The sequence below is a fragment of the Cheilinus undulatus genome, linkage group 19, assembly GCF_018320785.1.
Source record: "Cheilinus undulatus linkage group 19, ASM1832078v1, whole genome shotgun sequence".
Lineage (NCBI taxonomy): Eukaryota > Metazoa > Chordata > Actinopteri > Labriformes > Labridae > Cheilinus > Cheilinus undulatus.
The window spans coordinates 18974603-18996318 of NC_054883.1; the positions used below are offsets into that span (position 1 = coordinate 18974603).

At 43.1% G+C, this 21716-nt stretch overlaps 1 protein-coding gene across 3 annotated transcripts in view; it reads left to right on the forward strand.

Annotated features, from left to right (window-relative positions):
• Positions 1-21716, forward strand: part of znf438 (zinc finger protein 438) — a 67178-nt gene that overhangs the window by 42388 nt on the left and 3074 nt on the right. For 2 of the 3 annotated variants that reach the window (XM_041814091.1, XM_041814092.1), the window contains exons 2-3: positions 1262-1345; positions 19362-21134. In XM_041814091.1, coding sequence (XP_041670025.1) covers positions 19390-21134 — 1745 coding nt within the window. In that variant the 5' untranslated portion in view covers positions 1262-1345; positions 19362-19389. The remainder of the gene's footprint in view (positions 1-1261; positions 1346-19361; positions 21135-21716) is intronic. The other variant, XM_041814093.1, reaches the window with a different exon arrangement.

Genomic DNA, 21716 nt, shown 5'->3' on the forward strand with positions numbered 1-21716 from the left:
TAAAAAGTCTTCCTCATGAGTGCCTATTAAAAGTTTTCACCCCCTTGTATGTTTTAAACATTTACTGATTTTATAAATCATTCATGGTCAATATAATTTGGCTTTTTGACCAAAAAATACCAAAAACCTCCTTAATGTCAAAGTGAAAACAGATTTCTAGTCACTAGTTAATCAGTATTCATGGCTACCATTACACCATGAAGACAAAAGAACACTCAGAAGCAATTCAGAGAAAAGGTGATTAAACAGTGCAAGTCAGAGGATGGATACAAAAAATCCCCTAGGGTTCAGTCAAATCCATCATCAAGAAATGGAAGGCATATAGCATGTATGTAAATCTGCCTAGATCAGGCCGTCCTCACAAACTGAGTGACCGTTCAAGAAGGAGACTAGTGAGAGAGGCCACCAAGACGCCTATGACTACTCTGAAGGAGTTACAAGCTTCAGCAGCTGAGATGAGAGAGACTCTGCAGACAACAACTGTTGGCCAGGTTCTTCACCAGCCAAAGAGTTATGGGAGAGTGGCAAAGAGAAAACAAAGAGGAGGCTGGAGTTCCCCTAAAGGCATGCAGAGACTCTATGGCTAAGTGGGAGAAAGTATTCTGGTTAGTACAGACCCCAAAAACTGCATATCACCACAAATACACCACACCACTGTGAAGCACAGTGGTGGCAGCATCATGCTGTGGGGATGCTTCTAGGTAGGTGCACTGGAAGGCTTGTTTGCCAAAAGGCATGTAGGAGACTCCATGGTCAAGTGGAAGAAAATTCTTTGGTCTGATGGGACCAAAATGGTGTTATACGGCCAGATAAGACACTGTGTTGCAAAAACACCATCCCCACTGTGGAGCGTGGTGGTGGCAGCATCATGTTGTGGGGATGCTTCCTGGCAGCTGGCCCTGGAGCCTTGTAAAGGTAGAGGGTAAAATGAATGTGGCAAAATATAGGAAAATCCTGGAGGACAATCTTATTCCGTCTGCAAGAGAAATATGGACGGGTGAAGATTTATTTTCCAGCAGGACAGCGACCCGAAGCATACAGAGAAAGCTGCACAGAAATGGTTTAAAGACATCAAGGTGAATGCTCTGGAGTGGGGAGTCAAAGCCCAGACCTTAATCCAATAGAGAATTTGTGGCTGGACTTGAAAAGGGCTGTTCATGCCTGAACCCCTTGCAACCTGACAGAGCCTGAGCAGTTTTGCTTTTTAATGTGTTTGTTTGTCACCAGCTGTATTAAGAGTCCATGTTTCATGTCTTTTCAGGGGGAGAGAGGAGAGGGGGGGGACAGGACCACATCCCGGGCACCACCCTGAAAGAGGCAGAGCAAGGGAGGGATCATCCAATCGGTAAATACTTTTACTTTGACCTTTTTGTTGTAAGATAAGATAAGATGTAGTTTATTGATCCTATTGGGGGGAATTGAATCAGAGTTGCTCTTAAATGAATTTCAGTGGTAGGTAAAAGAAAGTGGCACCGTTTCTTTCATCATGTTACAGAATTAGAGTCAGAAAGAGTCATCAGGAGTGGGGGAATCTGTTTGAATGTTCTTAAACAAAGGCAAGATCAGTGAACGTGGATCTCGTTAAATAATTGAAGAAGTCGTCGTGTTTTATTTTATTTTTTTTTCAGTAAAAGGGAGAACATAAAACTGCTCCAACCAATCAGGCTTTGACTAAAATCCTCCAAACCGTCTCTCTCTGTCATCTGGATTTTCCTCCTTCCCCGTCTTCTCCTCTTTCTGTGGACAGAGGCAGCCCCTCTGAGCAAGAGCGATACAATCCTCCTGTGCGTCTCCCAGGAGGATGAAATCCCACAGCTCACTCTGACCTCATTATAAAAATAGCTCATCTATCCAGCCATCACATTTCCCTCCATTTCCCCTCTCCTCTGCTATCTCTTAGATATATCATGATCCCCCCGCTGTCCTCATCAGTGTTTGTGCTGGACTTAACGTGAGATTAAAAGCTTATGCAAGTCCTTGTAACAGCAAGGTTTCCCCTGCACCTGTCATTACCAATCCGCCTCTAATCTCGGATCATAAGAAGTCTTTTTAATCATGAAACATCTCAGAGTAACATTAAAGACGGTGTTTACACGATCTGCTAACATTGTCTCCTGTCCGCTCTTGTACCTGGTCCGTCGTCTCTCTCTCTCTCTCTTACCTCCGCTGCCAGCAGAGCAAGAATCTCCCCCATTAGAGTGAACAGCACTCACGTCGGGTTAATTTAACAGCAGCATCAGTAATCATTACGGTCCGAGGCTGGCTTTGATCCTGCCAGACAGAGTTTCCTACAGTTTTAATAAGCCAACAAAGACACGTTATCACAGCCTCAGTCAAGACAAAGATGCAACAGACATGAGGAATCCACCAAAACTTAAAGAAAAATAATTCATGTAGACTTTATTAAGATAAAAAAAGCAGTTTTCAACTCCAGCCCTGCTTTATATTCAAAGTTAAACACAGGGTCACCCCCTGGGAGCTGTTTATACAAGCACAGCGTTGTTGCCCACTTCACTGGAGCAGCTGAAGATATGTGGGGGTGTCATAATTAGAATACAAATGATTATAAATAACCATTTTGCACAGTTTTAAGAGAGTTTCAAGCATGCAGCCACAGTAATTAGAAGATAAGGAGAGTGTGTGGACCATTACAGTGACTTCCAATTTCAGGGATATGAAAGAAAGTTTGTGATTTTTCAGATTTTGTTTAATAGAGGAGAGAATTTCTGGATTTTAGAGAGGAGAGTGAGAGTTTTGATGGCGTGAACAATGTTGAATGGAACGAAGATCATTTAAGAATGCAATTAAAAAAACTTAATGTATTAGTATTATCTCTAAAATGCTGATTTAGAGCAGAGGTTCTCAACTGGTTGAGTCACGGGACCCACCATCAACTCCCTAAGGATAATTGGGACCCAAATTTTGAGATATTTTTAATCAGTCACATATATTAAATAAAAAATATTAGAGCTTGACTGTACAAAAGATGTAACAAAACAATGAAACAGGACAAATCATGTATGTTTTATAGAATTTCATAGAAAATTTTGCACAATTTTTCTCCCAGGCACACATCCGTGACCCACTGAAAAGGGCTTCTCAACCCACTTTTGGTTCCCAACCCACCAGTTGAGAACCACTGGTTTATAGGATGGTTTATCCAAAGCTGTGGTCACACTACATGTGTTAACCATGATTATAGCCAAGTCCGACAGTTGTAGGGTATCAGGACATATCAGCCCCAAAAATCATTTGTTTTATCGTGGGGCTGCTGGGTTCTGAAAAAGTGGTGAAAATCATCTTCATGGTTCCTAGAGCTGTGCATTTTGACTATAACCTGTATCTGGAAAACCTCCCACAGATGGTGTTTGGTTAAGGGCAGAGCCTTTGAAAAAAAACTGGGAGGGTGATTGGATGAATGTTCTGTCTGTCACATCATCACGGGCCAATCAGAGCAACAAAACATGTGACATTAGACTTTCGCCATATCTGGTTGGAAGAAGGGTAAAAACATAATTTCCGTTAAGAAGAGAAATCGATGCTGCTCTTTGTTCTTTTAATGAAGAAATATCGCCAAGCTCTGATAAAACTGATGCTATAGCAGCATCCACACTACATCTCTTCCACCATAATTGCACCGGCCTCTTGTCACTGCTTGCTTACATTACGACTCTGTGCGCAAGTATGAAATAATCATGGAACATTAAGAGACGGAGATGTTTTAAAGCTAAATGCAAAGCCAGAACTACACTCCAGGCATGGCTGCTGCACTGTGTCATTCCGCCCAGTGGTTCACTCAAGAAATAGTTCAGAGTATTTGCTTCATGCGTCATAATGTTACATAATTATACATTATTATTTCATAGCGTGGTGAACGTGCTCGTCACAACTTGTCCATGAGAGCGTTTTGGACTTGTTGGATTGTGTATTTGATGAGTTTGATGAGGGAAAGCTGGAATACCATCTGGTTACATTGAGTTGGCACAGCAGGTCCGAACTCGGCAGCGGCCGATCTAAAAACAGCTTGCACCGACAACTAAAGGTAACAAACCTATTACTAAGACTGTAGGGATTATGGCAATGGATGAATTTGTCAAAATGTTGAAGTATCCCTTTAACAAGCCAGTATGTGTCTGCATTAACGTAGCAGCTCAATATGAGGTAGACAGAAAGACAGCCATGTATGGAGAGAGATGAAGAGAGAACCGTTACAGTCAGGAGTAGAACAGTGCAGCATCAAACTACATGCATTGTTACAGACTGTGAGAGTAAAGAAAAGTTTAGACAACAGGTTTACTTTTAACCATTTAACTTTAATGTTACTTTCTTATTAAGTCACTACCACTCTGTGTTTGAGAGAACAGAGAGATTTCTTCATTTACATTCAAAAAATCAGTTAGGATGTGATTGTACATGTGGATGTGTCTTAAAATGTTGGAAATATCTGACAGTTACACTGGTTATAATTGTTTTATATCAGGGTTATCCAAACAACAGCTCCTAGGCCAATTGTGCCCCCTTTTCAATAAATTTAAGGTTATTTCTATTTAATTAGTGAACATTTTATTCATTTACATAAACAAGACACTCTTTGTTATGGTAAAATTAGTGTAAAGGTAAAAAAATGGAATTCCTACTTTCAAAAAGTAGGGGAAATCCTACGCTGAATATTAGGAAGTTTCTTCAGTGATTATCAAGTTTAAGCATTCAGATTTCTTGAGCTGGACTAGAGTCCAAGTCTGAACCCTGCAGTTCTCACTCTGTTTCATTTTTAATGTAGGTCAGGCATTAATATAGGCCCAGCTGTAGATGGTTTCAGTCAGCCCACTACCTGCTAGATTAAATTATGTTTCTGCTTTGACGGGGTTGCATTACGTGTAATCGTACTTGTTGCCCTCTCACCTTTACATCCTGCAGCTTATTTCTCTTCAGAGAGGCCATCTGATGTTAGAAACCAGCGACCTAACAGAGCTACATTCAGGAGCTCAGGCTCAACAGGAGAAGAATGGTTTGAATCATCTGCATATTCTTTTGATCTAACACCGGTGGACTGCTGCTCTGTAGTAACAGCCTTCATTAAGGAAGTTTGCATGACGTTCCTTCATCCTCCAATCATGGCTGCAGCTCCAACATGTGCCCTCTTCATCTTTAGTGGCCTTCACTCCTCAACCTGCTGCCATCCTTTGCTTCAAAGCCACCCTACCTTGGGTTGAAAGCCAAAACCATTCTCGTCTGTCCTTCACCACTGAGCTGACGTGTTTGTGTCTGTGTTGTGTTGCCCTTGGGGTGGGTTGCCCCCCCCCCCCCCCACCTTCCATCTCATCTCTTCTCCTCCCCACCTTGCTGTTTATCTGTCTCCTGGCTCGTCACGTCCCTGAACCTGCTCTAATTAGCATCCCACACAACACTGTTTATTTACTCAGGTACCAACAGAAGTGGAGGGAGGTGAGAGTCAGAAAAAAAAGGGGTAAAGAGATAAAGAAAGACGGGGGAGAGAGAAAGAGAGGAGGGGGAGGTCTGGGAACAGGAAGAGAGGGAGAAATGAATCAGAGAATCAAAGAGCTATGAGACTCTCTCATAGCGGATGCAAGGGGTAATGATAGTTAGAAAGACATGATGCCGAAAGTCAAGAAAGTGAGAGATGGAGAACTTTCCCGCCTCTCCACACCTCCCCTCTGCCTTCTCCTGCGTTTCATCTGAGTTGCAGAGTGCCTAAAATTAGCAAGCTGGCAGCTTCCTTCCTTCCAGTGCCCCATTAAAGTTCTCCCGTTGCAGTGAGTTATCATTAAGGTGGGACCAGGACGCAGGTGTTTTTTTGGTGTCCCAATCAAGGTTGCAGCGGCGTCACTTGTCTGTGGCGGTCCTCATGTTTCAAGTGTTTGTGTGTCTGAGCAGATTGATCCCACATGAATCATTCTATCACAGCATGTCTGTCAGTTTGGGAGAAAGAGCTGTTAAAAAAATGAAGGACACAGTGTGAGGACAGAGCTTCAGTGAAAAGATCCAGTTGTTACTATATGTTGGACAGGTTGTAGATTAATAACACCAATGGGTAGGGATCTCTGGTTCTGCCATGGACTGGTTCTCTTCATATCAGTCCATTAGATCCTTCAGTGTTTGAATCAACAACATATCTTTCTCCTCTAGCTCTTTATCCAGTGGTGTCCCACAAGGTTCCATACTTGGTCCAATCCACTTCTCCTTGTATTTTCATGCACATAGCTCCACATCACCTCCAAACTCAGGCCAATTCTCTGCACCTCTGACTTAGAAATATTCATCATGCAAGTGCATTCATATCATCCTATCTTGTTTACTGGAGCTTACTATAATTTGGTATCACACATGCCTGCTGATCCTGGCTCCAACATGTGCAAAACACAGCTGTAGGGTTTTCACCAAGTCAAAAAAATATGAGAGTACATTTCACCCTGTCTTTCCTTTCTACACTGGCTGCCTGTTAGCTACAGAAACAATTTTAATATCTTGTTTGTCCATTATACACTAAAGGATTTGGCCTCTCTCTACATCACAGAACTCCTCTCCTCACATCACACCATCAGAGGACTTAGATCATCCAACCAGAGACTTCAGTCTGTCCAAAAACCTGGACTGTGGAACTGTCTGCCCCCTACATCTGATACTCCCCAACTACTGGAGTCTTAGAGTTGTCTCAACAAAATGATGATCATTAGCTTTCAACTTTCACTAACTACAACCCCAATTCCTTAAAAGTCGAGGCGCTGTGTAAACTGTTAATAAAAACAGAATGCCCCGATTTGCAAATCTCATAACCCATATTTTATTCACAATGGAGCATAAATAACATTGACACTACAGCATTTTACCATTTCATGAAAAATGTTAGCTCATTTTGAATTTTAAGCAGCAACACATAAAAACTAGGGGTGTTACCATAAAAGGCTGGAAAAGTAAGTGGTACTAATGAAGAACAGCTGGAGGAGCAGTTTGCAACTAATCAGGTTAACAGGTCAATAACATGACTGGGTGTGAAAAGATTCAGAAAACTGTGAAACGGTGTTGGTGGCAAAGGTATATTATTTAAGCCCACATGATAGTATGTTTTAAGTGTGGCTGCACCAACAGTGAAAAATAGGGCCAATTCCAATGTGATATGTTTGAAATAATTTAGCTTATACTAAAAAATTTGTAATACTTCTTTTGGTATCACAATCCTAGTTTCAGCCAGTTGAGGTGGTTCGGGCATCTGATCAGGATACCTCCCCATGGAGGTTTTCCAGAGTGCTCTGGAGGGATTAGATATCTTGTCTGGTCTGGGAATGCCTCGGGATCCCCCGGAAAGAGTTGGAAAGTGCCGCTGGGGAAAGGGACGTCTGGGTGGACTTGCTTAACCTGCTACCCCGGGACCTGGCCCCGGCTAAGCAGAAGAAGATGGATGGATGGATGGATGGATGGATGGATGGATGGATCCCTATGTCTAGTGAAGTCAAAACTTTGATATGCACTTACTTCAGACTCCAAATGGGACAATGGCTATAATTGTATTTCCTGTTTCCTTTTGTTTAAATCCACCAATGTTTAGTCAGCTTTCCTCATTGGTGCAAACCTTATTGCATCCACTGGTATCCTCTTTTTCAGCCTTTATCTAGGGGTCTAGCAGCCGTACCAGCCTCACTTTCTGCATTCATCTATTGGTCACTCTAAAAAATGTTCTTGCAGCAACTCTTTGAGCCTGCACATTCCTAAAACAAAATATCTGACACTGTCTGATGTTTTTTTCTTTTTACATCATAGTGTCTTTTTTAAATTCCCCATCATCACATGCTGTCACTCTGAATGTTTGCCTCATGCTGTTAAAACCACAGAACCAAACATTTATGGTAAAGTTGCAGCTTAAAGGTGGTTTGTACTGAGTCATATTAGAACTCTGGGCTGTTTCTGACACATTTCCTCTCCATTGTCACCTCCGCGCATTGTCAGCCCTCTTTTCTCCTTCAGCTACCTTCATTCCTCCACCACTCTTTAGTGCTGTTTGACCTATTCACAAGGGTCCAAATGTCAGAGCAGAGGGAAAGGTCAGCTAAAGGTTTAGTGTGGAGGACGGTCTGGATGGCTAACACAGCGCTGGCTGCCTGAGGGGGAGGGGCACGTTAACACTTGGGACCATGAACACACACCTCTGAATGTGTATACACAAACTCTGACACACTGCTGTCACCTTTGCTTCGCGTCGACGCCACTCAGCTTGGGGCCGGCAGCCGTGTGATGTGTGTTTGTGCGTGTGCTCTTCTGCTCGTTGGGTCGTTTGTGAGCATGGATGATTGAAGACATTACAGCTTCCTGGGATGACACATGGCCTTGTTGGACATCAGGTCAAAGGTGATTGGTTGTCAGGGCTTTACAGCATCCTGCCTTCAAAGGGGAGCCTGTTTTTTATTGAAGGTCCAAGCAGCTCCTACTGACCACTGAAGCTGTGGGCTCTGGAATAAAGAATCAATAGAGCTGACCAACAGAAATGTAGTCATCAGTGAAGAAAAAAAATTAATTAATAGAAATACAGTATGTAATGTCCTTGCAATAGTTCTGTGATTACAAAGATATAAAAGGCATTAAGTAGAAATTAAAATGTTCAGTATTTCCACACATAGGCTATACTTCGATGGCAGCCTGCATAGGTATATTGACACCCACCCTAGTTTAATTGACAAGCCATTTTGGCATTTTCACATATGAACAGTCATGAGAAAGACATTTTCTGCTGCTGATCTTACTTCATTCCACACCTCGGTGTCTGGATGCCTCCTCCTTGTGGTACAGCTGCACAGATTAACAGGAAGAGGGAAAGATCACCTAATGCAGCTTTGAAAGCAGGCATTAGGTTTATTTTGCAAGTATAGGCCAAAGCATGGATCCATCATGCCTTGTATCAACAGTTCAGGCTGGTGGTGTGGTGATGGTGTTACGGTGTGGGGGATATTTTCTTGGCACACTTTGGCCCCCTTGTACCAACTGAGCATCTTTTAAATGCTACAGCCTACCTGAGTATTGTTGCTGACCATGTCCATCCCTTTATGACCACAGTGTACCCATCTTCTGATCTCTACTCCAAGCAGGAAAAAACACCATGTCACAAATCATCTCAAACTGGTTTCTTGAACATGACAATGAGTTCACAGTGTTTCAGTGGTCTCCATAGTCACCAGATCTCAATCCAGCAGAACACCTTGGGGATGTGGTGGTACAGGAGATTTGCTTCATGGATGTGCAGCTGACAAATCTGCAACTGTGTGATGCTTTCATGTCATTATGGACCCAAAATCTCTGAGGAATGTTTCCATCACCTTGTTGAAACTATGCCATGAAGAATTAAAGTAGTTCTGAAGGCAACAGGGGCTCCAACCCAGTACCATCAAGGTGTACCTAATAAAGTGGCCAGTGAGAGTAAGTTTTAGCTGCTATCTTGCTGATGTAGGAAGTGTTTATCAGTTTATCTTAAGTGCACACAAGTAGCAGCAGAATGCAGAAGTTGCAAGTATAACAGCAAGAGGGAGAAGGTCAGCGACGACCCTGTGAGGCTAAAGAATTGTGGGAAATGCAGTGCTAGATTGCCCTAGATCAGTGGTTCTCAACTGGTGTTGCAGAGTACACTAGTGTGCCTTGAGCCAAGTCTTGGTGTGCTGTAGCAATTTGTGCAACCATGCGTAATCACTGCAACTGTAGTTCAGTTCAGTCAGGACCATTTTGTCAAGAAAGACACGTGATTTGCAGGTCATGAATAGTTTTCCTTTATTGGCAGTTGTAAATTTGCACTCACTGTTGTTATTCATATGTGACCGTTATGGAAAGGAGGAGCTGGGGTGGAGGAGGGTTGTAAAAAGTGGCTTGGAGAGGGAGCAGCAAAGCATAGCCAGGTTAGAGCAGTTTTAATATGGCAGCATGGGTGTGATTAGCCAATAGCATGCTTAAAAGCAAATCAGACTCCGTGGCCTGCCTGAACTACTGCTATATGCTTCATTTACTGTAGTGTTTTTAATGGGCAATTTTGTATAGATATGGCTTTGGTGTGCCTTGAAATGTTGGCTTCATCTTAGATGTACCTTGGGCAAACAAGGTTAAAAACCACTGCCCTAGATTTTGGATAAACCATGTTTTTTCTTAAAATGAGGTCCTTGATATATGGACTTTATCCTCTCCATGAGTATATAGCTTTGTTTCACATGACAAGCCCTCCCAGCCCTGTTTGTCACGTTTAAATGGAGTTTTCTGAAATTTTAGGGTAGATGAACTTCACCTGAAACTGTGGAGTTTAGTTACTTTTTAAAGTGGAGTGTTGATGCCTGTTTCTGTTAGTGTGTGTAAAAGCCTTGCCTCACCTCTGATGTTGAAATGAGAACAGCCATCGCGGCTGTTTTCTGTGAAACATTCATACTTAGAGAGGAGTTTAAATACAAATGAAAGTGATGATTAAATCAATTTCCTTATTTCTAAGTAAGTAATGAAAGCAAACATCTAAGGTTTGGGTTGAGCTCATTCTCTAAGAGGGATGGAAGGCTAGCCGTGGGATTTCTATATCGATTCATCTACATCCACATGCACGGCAGAGCAGCGGGATCCTAATTGGAATGGATTTCTCCCTGCATTGATCTGCTCAGGTGACAGTGGATGACATACGGTTGTGTGTTTGTGTGCATGCTATGAATACCATATGTTGCTGTAATGTTCTCTCCTGAGCACCTTTTTGTGGGTCGCTGAAAAGGTAAAAGGAGTAGTGGCTGAATCGCCGGGCTTTGTGAGCATGTGCCTCCCTCTCCTTGGCCCTCTCATGCAGCAGAGCCCTGAGATGAAACAAGGACCTCTGCAAACACTGATTTCATTTTCCTCATGACCGCCTTCGCTCCAGACTTTAGCTCCCCTGCGCACACTCACACATACACACACTTGTACACCTTAGGCTTGAGAGCAAAGATGAGCAGTTAGCATGCATGCAGGGAAAGGCAATCGAGCACAGATAACACTCCGGTTCAGTCAGGAGGAAAAAACTAATGGAATGATCTTATTTCCTCATGGACTGCAGAGATCACAGCATGTTCCTTTGTTGTACATGTAAAATAAAGCAAATTTCGTGTGTTTAACTCTGTCCTCTCACTCTCTCAGGTTTACTAACCCCCCATGCTGTGTACGTGTGTTTGTTAGAGAGACGGGGAGGAGATTTGCGAAAGATGGCCGCTGGACATGGCTTCTCACAGCCGGCTGGCCCCGACCCCCCGTGATCTGCCCTCTTATCTAGCCCAGATCCTGGCCTTTCATCTGGGCTAAAACCTGGGGGAGCTTGGCCTCTGCTGGGTTTTAGCCCTCCCTCCCAGATACACACATGCTTCATTCCAGACCCCCCGCCCTCCATCTCCAGGCTCTATCTTTCAGTCCCAGATGAGCGTTGCTCTCACCTACAAGAGAGATAACAAAGCTCACACTCCTCTGCTCCCTGCTCGGCCTTAAAACACTGCAGATATGATTCTTTCAAACTCACCACAAGAGAGAAAGGCTGGAGCCAGAATCTGGACTTGGACGGTCTTGCAGACTTTGTGAGCACATTGCTGAGAAACCTGGAGTCCTTAATACTCTGCAAACCTGCAATTTAACTAGACCACAAGGGGCCCAAAGTGGCCTATCTGCAGACGTAACAGGGAGTTTGGTTTGGATTCAGCCTTAACCAAACTTGAATAATTTATTTACCCACAAAACACTGCAATACAGATGTAGTGTTGTACAACCTAAATACCAAAAGAAGTTGGGGCACTGTGTAAAATTTAAATAACAGAATGCAATGATTTACAAATCTCATACAGCCATCTTATATTGACAATAGAACATAAAGATCATACCAAAAAGTTGGGATGGGGCAACAAAAGGCCAGAAAAGTAACAGGTACAGATCAAAAACAACTGAAGCATTCTGATATATAGCCACATCCGTTTCCTGTGAGGGTCGTGGTCAGGGGCGGAGTCAGACAGCTTATTAACATGTAAAGCCAAAGACATAGAAACAGCTTGTTCTGAGCAGGGCTGAAATAGAGGGGTTTATAGAAATACACAAATCCAATACTGGAGTGTTTTTTCAGCAACAAACTTCACAAGCATGTTTTGAGGACCTCTGAGACCAATATAAACTTGTCATAAAGGGGTAATATATGTGACCTTTAATGTCCATCCCTTTATTGTTGTACTCTGTGTTTGTTGTTTTTAATGTCTTCAGACCCGTGTTTAGTGGTTAAAGTTTGAGAGGGACAGTCTTCTTCTTGTTGAAAACTCCACAGTATGTACCAAAGAAGTCTGTGAGGGTATACTTATCAAGCCAAGAGTACGGACATTTAGAAAACCTCCTTCCCATTTTCTATTCTTTTCTCCACTGTCAAACAAACTCTGTCCAAAAACCGACCGAGAGGCCGTGTTGTCCTGTGTTTGTTTCCTGGCACACTCTGCTCAGACTGGGAGCAAAACGCTGGACTCTGCAGTTTTAACCGTAGCTGGCAGGAAAGCAAGACAGAGCAGAACCAGAGAATGCATCAGGGAAGCTACCAAAACACAGCGCTGTCCGTGTTTTGACATTTCCCAGAGCAGTGCTTTCACCTCTCACTAAATAGCATTACAGCTACACAATAGGTAGGTTGTTTTGGCGGCTCAGCCCATCAGTCTTGGCTCGATCACCTCCACATGTGACCCGGGCCCAGGTTTGACGGTGTGAGCTGAAGTTGTTTTTGTGCGTGTTGCTTGTGCAGTCCTCTTCATACCATTCCATTCCAGGTGGGTGCCTGGCCGTCCCCACGTTGCCCTCCTGCTCAACCCTGACCTGTTTCCAGCGTAAACAGCAGATCCTCACCTCTCACCCCTCGGGTTTTACCTGATAATCTGTCTCTGTGGATCACCCCTCACCCTTTTTTTCTTCTCTCTCTCCCTCATTCGCTGCAGAAACCAGGTTTTTGCGTTACCCCTCATCCTGATCTCTGACCCCAGTCAGATTAGAGTGGTCGGCGTTTGAAATGCAGCAGCAGATTGAGTACCATCTGTGACCTCCCTCTGCAATTCTCTTCTTCCGCTGCTGTGATCTATACTCCTTAAAACCAAGACAAGACCTGTTAGGTAGCACTGATGGTTAGGGATAAACAGATTTTCAGTTCAGGTTATTGTCTGGGACTTAAACTGTACCCTTTTAGTGGCCTGGAAAATACAGGATAATACATCTCTGAAGCGTCACAAGCAAACAAGGCCAAGCTGATTTCTAACCCCTTTAGTGTTTTTACGCTTGGCTTTAAAGAATAGTCTCTGGATAAACAAAACACACAATTAATAAGTTAAGTCCACAATTCTCCACATTCTTATTATGCCTGACAAACTAGCTAGCAACAAATAAATTGTGTTTAAGAAGTCAGTGGAAAAAACGTAAGAGGAGGAAAGGTATCCATGTAACAGAGCAAGTCTTCTTTTGTTTTTTTATATCAGTCTAAGGTTCCAATAGTATTGATCTTTGCAATATAACATTTCTTTTAAACTACTTTTTAGCATTAATAAAATGCCGGAATAACATTTGTTCTGCCTGTTATTCAGAAAATTCATGGCCTGCCAGCATTGTGGTCCAGACTGGTTCCGAACAATGGCTGAAAGTCACCAGTTAACATTGTCATGTACACCAGGACCGTGATATCCATGCATTCCCAGGAAAATGTTGGGGATACAAAGTGCAAGAAAACTCAGGATGCAACTGAGCTTATAAAAAAAAGCTAATTTTTTTCCAATAATTTCTTCGAAAGTTAAACTTTTATATATTCTAGATTAATCTCATACAAGTTGGAATATTCCAAGACAGTTTTGTTTTAATCTCAATGATAATAACTTACAGCTCACAAAAATCTAAAATGCAGTACCTCTAGATATTAGAATATTGTGGAAAAGTTCAACTTGCGAAGGTTTGCTGAGCCTTCATTCTATCACTGTGGTTCAGTACACACAACCCCAACCATGTGAAAGACTGCTCACTCTGAGGCCTTGTCCACACGGAGACGAAAACAATATATTTGCGTTTCGTTTTGAAAAAGTCTTCCGTAAACACGGGCTTGTTTCAGGAAATGTCAGCGTAAGCACACAACCAATGAAAACGCTGTGGTTTATATGCCAAGCCTGGAAGTGGTGCTGTAACACTGCCACGGAAATGCACCAAAAGAGAGAAGAAGATTACAGAAAACTGCCCAAAACTTTCTCCTGGTTGCCCCTCTGGTTGTTCTCTGCGATGGATCTAAGAACATCTAGTGTATGCCATTCCTGGTGGTGTTAAAGGAGCAGGCGATGAATACGCCAAAAACTTTTGCATATACTCCTGAATTTGTCTCCATGTAGACAGGGCCTGAGTCTTGTCCAAAGGACAATCATTAACAGCCTTTACAAGGAGAGTAAGCCACAGAAGGTCACTGCTGAAAGGGCAGGCTGTTCTCAGAGGCTGTATTAAAGCATATTCATGAAATTTGACTGGAAGGAACGTGTGGCAAGAAAAGGAGCACAAGCAACAGGGATGAGCTCAGCCCTCAGAGGTTTTTCAAACAAAGCAGATTTAAGAACTAAGGGGAGCTTTGCAAGGAACAGGCTGAGGCTGGTGTCAGTGTTACCTTAGTGTCGAGCAATCCTGAATCACAGATGTCATAAGATCACCTGGGCTAAGGAGAAAAGAACTGGAATGTTGCTCGGTGGTCAAAAGTCTTGTTTTCAGATCAAAGTACATTTTGAATTTCATTTGGAAATTAAGGTCCCAGAGACTTGAGGAAAAGAGGCACATAATCTAAGTCCAGTGTTTTCAGTTTCCAGTCAGTGATGGTTTGGGGTGCCATGTCATCTGCTGCATTTGGTCCACTGGTCTTTATCAAGTCCAGGGTCAAACTTGAACCCCGTGTAGAATCTCTGGGGAACTATTAAGAGGAAGATGAGACACCAGACTCAACAATAAAGCAGAGCTGAAGGCTGCTGTCAGAGCGACCTGGGCTTCATAAAACCCCAGGAGTGCCACAGACTGATCGCCTCAATGCCACATCGCATAGATGCAGTAAATTGTGCAAAAGGAGCTCCAACTAAGTTGAGTGCATAAATGAGCATAATTTTCCAGAAGGTCAACATTTCTGTATTCTGAATATTTTTTGGACTGATGTTTTGTGATATTCTAATATTTTGAGATCGTGGATTTTTGGTGTGTGTGAGCTGTAAGAGGTATTGAAGTTGTGTGAAATATTTCACTTTCAATGAGATGAATGTAGAATATATGGCATTTTCACATCTTGAATTAAATTACAGGAAAAAAATGAACTTTTTTATGATATTCTTTTTAGATGTGTCTTTATATGTATGTAATACGTATTTCATCATGATTTTAGTTGATATGAGCAAATCTTATATTGACAGTCTCAGAGCAGACCTGAGATGGAACCATGTTCAGAATCACAAGGACTGTTTTTGTAGTTTTAAAAAAAGAACAAAATGTCAAGCTAAACTCAGTCATCACGCAAAAGCAGCTTTGGACGAAGAGCTTGGACAGACTTGTCTGAAGGATGCTGATTTTTGAAGCACTGTGCTGCCTTAATATAAAGGTGGTTAGGCAGAAGCTTCTACTGAGTAAGAGACGAACAAGAGGACACTCGGATTTGTGTTTAGAGGACAATGACGGAAAGGATTTACTTCTCTGATAAAGATAAACACTAAACTCGAGGTCCAAAGACTTCAGAGACCATGTGAACCTGAATGAGGCATGGCTATTAAAAAAATAGACATTTTCAATGTCTTTCTTCTTCAATTTCTTCCTCTTATTAATCAGCACACTGCTGCATTCAGGTCTTCCACAGTGGGTCTTCTTCTGTCTCAGAAGCTCTGTCGTTCTGTCATAAAGTCCGACACAGACTTTAAAACGTGTTCCTTTGACCATGGATTAGATCTGTTGAAAAAGTCACACAGTGCTAGATCAGGTGAATAGGGAGGATGATGAAACACTGTGATTTGTTTTTGAGACAGAAGCTGTTTTACCAAGAGCTCAGTGTGAGCTGGAGCATTGTCTTGATTAAGAATGAAACCATTTTTCCACAACTGTGGTCTCTTTCTTTGCAGTTTTTCTAGAACTTGTGTTGATTCACCATTTACCTCTCTAGAAGCCATTTCTCCAAAATGATACCCATAATGTCGAAGAAAACAATCAACATGGCCTTGAAATTGGACTTGCTTTGTCCTGTTTTCTTCATTCTTGGGGATGATGGTGTTTTCCACCATCATCGGATCGTATTAGAAGATCCAAGTTTCATTGCATGTAATCACTCCTTCTAAAAAATGTGTCTTCCCTTCAGTTTTTCCCAAAATGTCCACAAATTTTACCTTGTTTTGCCTTTTGATCAGGACTCAAATTTTTTGGGACTAATTTGGCACATGCTTTTGTCCTGTTTAAATTTTTATGCAAAACTTGCCGAACTGTCTCTTTATCATGAGACCATTTCTGCTATCATTCTTATACTGAGTTGTGGATTGTTTTGAATGATTTATTACATTTTCTTTCTCAAGTTTTTGATGTGCATGGTCCCTAGGAATTTTTTGGAAATTATTCTTTGGACTGACCAGACAAAAGTTGGTGTGCCTCACGCTACATCAGGTGTAAAACTAGCACAGCCATCAGTTTGGACCTCAAGCTCAAGTGCACTTTGGTTTTGCAGCAGGACAATGATCCAAATGGATTAAAAAAATAAATAAAAATCTAGACTTAAATCTGATCGAGATGCTGGGGCAGGGTTTTAAACAGGCTGTTCATGCTGGAAAACCCTCCAGTGTGTCTGAATAAAACAATTCTGCATAGAAGAGTGAACCAGATTCCTTCACAGCCATGTAAAAAACTCATTGCCAAAGATTTAAGAAATCAGAAAGGGGCAAATACCTTTTAACAGCACTTTAGTAAAGTTGTACCTATTTATGACAGAAATGACTTGGTGTCAGAAGACGTCTAAGAAAACATCTGTAACACCACGATGTTATGCCTACTGGCCGTGCCTTCAATACACCTTTTCTCCCTCATGTCCAACTCTAAACTTTCACATGGTGTACTTAAGCGCCAAGCGTTGCCTCTTTCCCATTCTCCGACTTTCTATAGCCAGCAAAATGCCCAGGGGAACACACATCCCATGGTTTTATTCCATTCTGGGCTCAGCCAAAGTCACAGTCAAACTGGAGTCAACTATCCACGCAGAGAAGGAATACCTTCACTTTTATGGAGTCGTAATGCGGTAGGGGTACTGTATAAATAATCTCTCTGCACAGAAACACTTCCAGCTGTTAAACAATATGCCCTTTTCTGTTTTTCTTCTCTTCTCTCAGATTCTGCATGTATAAAGCACGTCTCCTTGAGTACTTTAAAGTGAAAACCCATTTTTTATATTGAGAAATTATGTTGTTGAATATTTGCCCTTGTGACACGTCCAGATTGTTGCACTTAATGCTGATTGGTATTACAGAGTGGAGTTGGAACTCTGAATCAAATGCTGGAATTGATTTCAGGTCATAATGTGAAATTGAAAGCCTTAGTCTGTTTACAATTAGACCCTTTGAAGCGTTCCCCTGTAATCTCTCCATCCTTTTGATATAAAGATTGAGTATTGATAGAAATGAAGGGAACTGCCTTTGTTTTTAAAGCCATACCTGTGGCTTTTGATTGATGGATGGAAACTCTACGGTAGATTTGGATAATATAGACTTGTTTAAAACCTCACTCTGAGGTTAAAGTTTTCCCATAGACAGTATTTTATCTCAGCACAGAATGGAGATCCAGTGAGTGTAACAGTCCTATTCCTGTTGGATAACCTGAAAGCACTCTCTGTGAAAAAGGGATGATAAAGTAAATCCAGGGCTTCTTTCAGAGACATCCTTTCTGCCTTTGGCCAGGTTGTAGTATTGGTCAGTGGTGAGGGAGGTGAGGAGGGGCGTCCCTCTGCATCTGGTAAAGATACTGCCGTTGGCCAGCTTTCATGCTCCACCGACTGATCCCTCCAGGAAGTGAGGGGGGTGGGGGTGTGTAAGGTGCCTCCTACAGAGCCTCAGCATGTACCACAGCAGCATGCTGAGCTCAAATCAAAGGGGGCAGTCTGTCCTTAGCCTGGGGGAGAGTGAGTGTGCTGTGTGTGACCAGAGAGTCATAGGTAATAGGACAGCTTGTCACATATGTGCAGAAGCCTGTAATTCTGCTTGTCTGCTTCTAGGGTCACCCAGAAAAAATGAGGCCTTGTAAAGCAAGGTCACATTTATGCTCATGATCCTGGAGGCTTTCAAAAAACACCACAGGAAGTCATACAGTGCTGTGAACAAAGTTATCTCCCCTCCTTTTTTACACTTCTATGTGTTAGCTCATCAAACAGACTTTATTAGATTAGACAAAGATAACCTGGGTACATGCAAAATGCGGGTTTGAAATGATGATTTCATTTTTGGGGAAAAAACATCCAAACCCACCTTGGCCTAGGTGAAAAGCCATTGCTAAAAGATTTCAAAAAGCAACACATGGTGCCACCTCAAGAAATTCAAGAGCAAATTAGAGACAAAGTCATTGACATCTATCAGTCTAGAAAGGGTTACAAAACCGTTTTCAAGGCTTTTGGACTCAAACCATGGTGAGCTCAATTATCCACAAATGGAGAAAACTTGGAATACTGGTGAACCTTCCCAGGAGCGGCTGGCCTACTGAAAAATGACTCCAAGTGCACATCACTGACTTATTCGGGAGGTCACAAAAAACTCAGAACAACATCTAAAGACCTGCAGGCCTTTCTTTACTGTGACAAGGTCAGTGTTCATGATTTAACAACAAGAAAGAGACTGGGCACAAATGACATACATGGGAGAGATCCTATTCCAAAACCACTGCTGAAAGAACACAAAGGCTCATCTCACATTTGCCAAAAAATATCTTGATGATCTCAGAGAATTTGGGAATCTGTGGACTGATGATTCAAAAGTGGAACTTTTTGGAAGGTGTGCCTGTCATAAGAAATAAGAACGGGTATTGTATTTTGATCCCGAAGGCAGTAAATACAGTTTTTTTTTTAAACAGGATCACTCTCAAAAGTTCCTCAAGGGACCCCACAAGTAAGTGGAGGTACGTCTGAGGAATACTCACCTAGCTGGACTGAGAATGATCTATCAGTGAGATGGGATTGAACCATTTGAGGTTGGTGCCTCTTAATGTGCCAAGTGTGATGCAAGGATCTTGTGATCCACCGTGTTGAAGGCAGGTGGGGGGTTAGGGCTAACCATTAAGCTTAGATCGAAAATCTTGCAAGTCTGCATAAATAAAATGTACTTTCTCTTGTTTTTCTGTTTCAGTTGGTAGGCGTTGAGCCCAGCCCTTCAGATGAAGAGCCTTCAGTTCCGGAGCATTGCCCCCAAGGCCCCGGCCGTGGTGCCCTCCCCCTCACCTGCGGTCCTGTCCTGCCAGCCTCCCTCCGCCCTCCCAGAGGCTACCACCGCCTCGAGCCCCAAGTCCATTATTGTGCCCGCCCAAAACTATGCACTGATGCAAATTGCAGGTCAGGATGGCACTTTCTCTCTGGTTGCGTTGCCCCCTTCTGTCTCCTCTCAGACACCACAGCCACAACAGCCACAAACCCAGTCCATTCAAAGGAACCTCAAGTTGCCCATTCCAAGATACCAGCCAGCCAGGAGCAAGGGGACTGCAGATAAGGTCAAATCACCACCGCTTGCTGCAAAGATGAAAACAGCCTCCAAGACAGCACAGACAACAGTGAGTGGTTTATCGAAAGTGATTAAAACGAAAGAACGGGAGACCAAGCACACAAAGGAAACCCTAGTGCCCAAAGAGGAACCCTCGGAGCAGGTGATTCTGATTGATCCAGCCTCCTCGGATATCTCTGTCACCGCTTTACTCCCAGACAACGCTGTCCTCTACCCGGGTTCACAGTTAGAGCGAGCACCTGATGGCTCTGAACGACCTGCTACAACTGGCCTTATACAAAACCTTCAGTACTCTCCTGCTGCTGTCAAGACCTCCCCATGTAAATCTCCAGAGGAAAGCAAGACTATAGTGCGGCTCTGTCAATCTAAACCCACAGCAGCTCAACCCCAGAGTAGTATCACGGTGCTGTCCCCAGCCATCTTCAGCAAAGCAGTCCAGATTATCCCTTCCCCTCCTAAAGGTAAACTGCCCATTCTGCCCTACTCTAAGATGAAGAGCACCCTCATTCCAGCAGCCAAGCTCAATCTGTCCCCAGAGAAAAAAGCTTTCTCCAGCCAGGCAGGACTCCCCAGTCCCATGGATCCTACATCCAAGACCCTTGAGACTGCAGAGGCCTTGGGTCAAAACCCAGTGCCAAACTCCACTCTCATGCCTCACAACAAGACCACACTTATGCCTGTGTTGGGAACCCTCCAGAAACCATCTGGCAAGAAGAGAGGAAGGAAGAGGAAGACAATGGAAGACATCTTGGCATTTGAAGCCAGAAAGAAGCGGTCCTTGTCTTTCTTCCGTAGAAGGGTCCAAGAGAAACCACCAGCTGTTGTTTCAGGTTCCAAACAAAAGGAAGTCGATATTTCAAAGAAGTATCGTAGCATCCGACCCAAGCCCATGTTGGTCATGGAGACAGTTCCACAACTGGTTAGTTTGCCTGCCATCACCCCAGATGGTCAAGAACAGGAGCTTGTACTTGGTCATCAACTCCCCACCACTACCACATCAAAGGCCATGGACTGTCCTCAGCCAGCCCCAGTCACACTCCACCTGAGAGGTGCCACCCACCCCAGAGTATTCGTTGGCAGCCGTCCCATTCACCGCTGCCCCACCTGCAGCCGCTGTTTCCAGTTCAAGCATCACCTTCAGAGCCACATGAACAGTCACACCAACAGTCGGCCATATGTGTGCCCCGTCTGCCGTAAAGCTTACGCCCACTCTGGCAGCCTGAGCACCCACATGAAGCTCCATCACTCTGAGGTACGCCCACGGCGCTCTCTAGGCTGTGAGTTCTGTGAGAAGGCCTTCGGATATGTGGGCGTTTACTTCAGTCACCTGAGAGAGGTCCACAAAGTGGTGCTGACTGTGGAGCCGTCAATTAGCCATCATGAGGATGATGTGTCTGTAGAAGGGTGAGATTATTATTGATACTATAGCTGCACAATACTTCACTGTACATTGTTATTATCTGAATGAACACGTTCTTCCAAGCAGTCTTGGCAATTTTGTAAATGAGCCAAGGATATAATAGTTTTTGGGCGGCGGCTACGTTACGTGTTTTTTTGCTCTGATTGGCCCATGAAGATGTGACAGACAGAAGGGTCATCTAATCACCCTCCGAGGATTTTTTCAAAGCCTCTGCCCTTTCCCAAATGAGTATGAGATGTTTTCCAGATGGATGTGTGAAACAAATCCATCTGACGTGTCAGGTTATCATTTTCAAGCTTGAACACTAAAAAAGGGCCTATGGATGATCGAGTTAAATGTGTTTATTTTTTCCAGCCTTTGCTTGGAACATGAACAAATTTACCATTTGTCGCTAGCAAGGTCTCTTGCAGGGTCTCAAGTTACATTGGTCGCTATCTTTCCTTTTAAATGTCTTCTCTATTTACTTACATTGTTCCTCTTCCAAAAGCCAGGGCTGAAAGCTGTGCATGGCAAAAAAGCAGACTCTGCTGGTGCATGCGCCAATGGAAGTCAGCTGCACACTAACC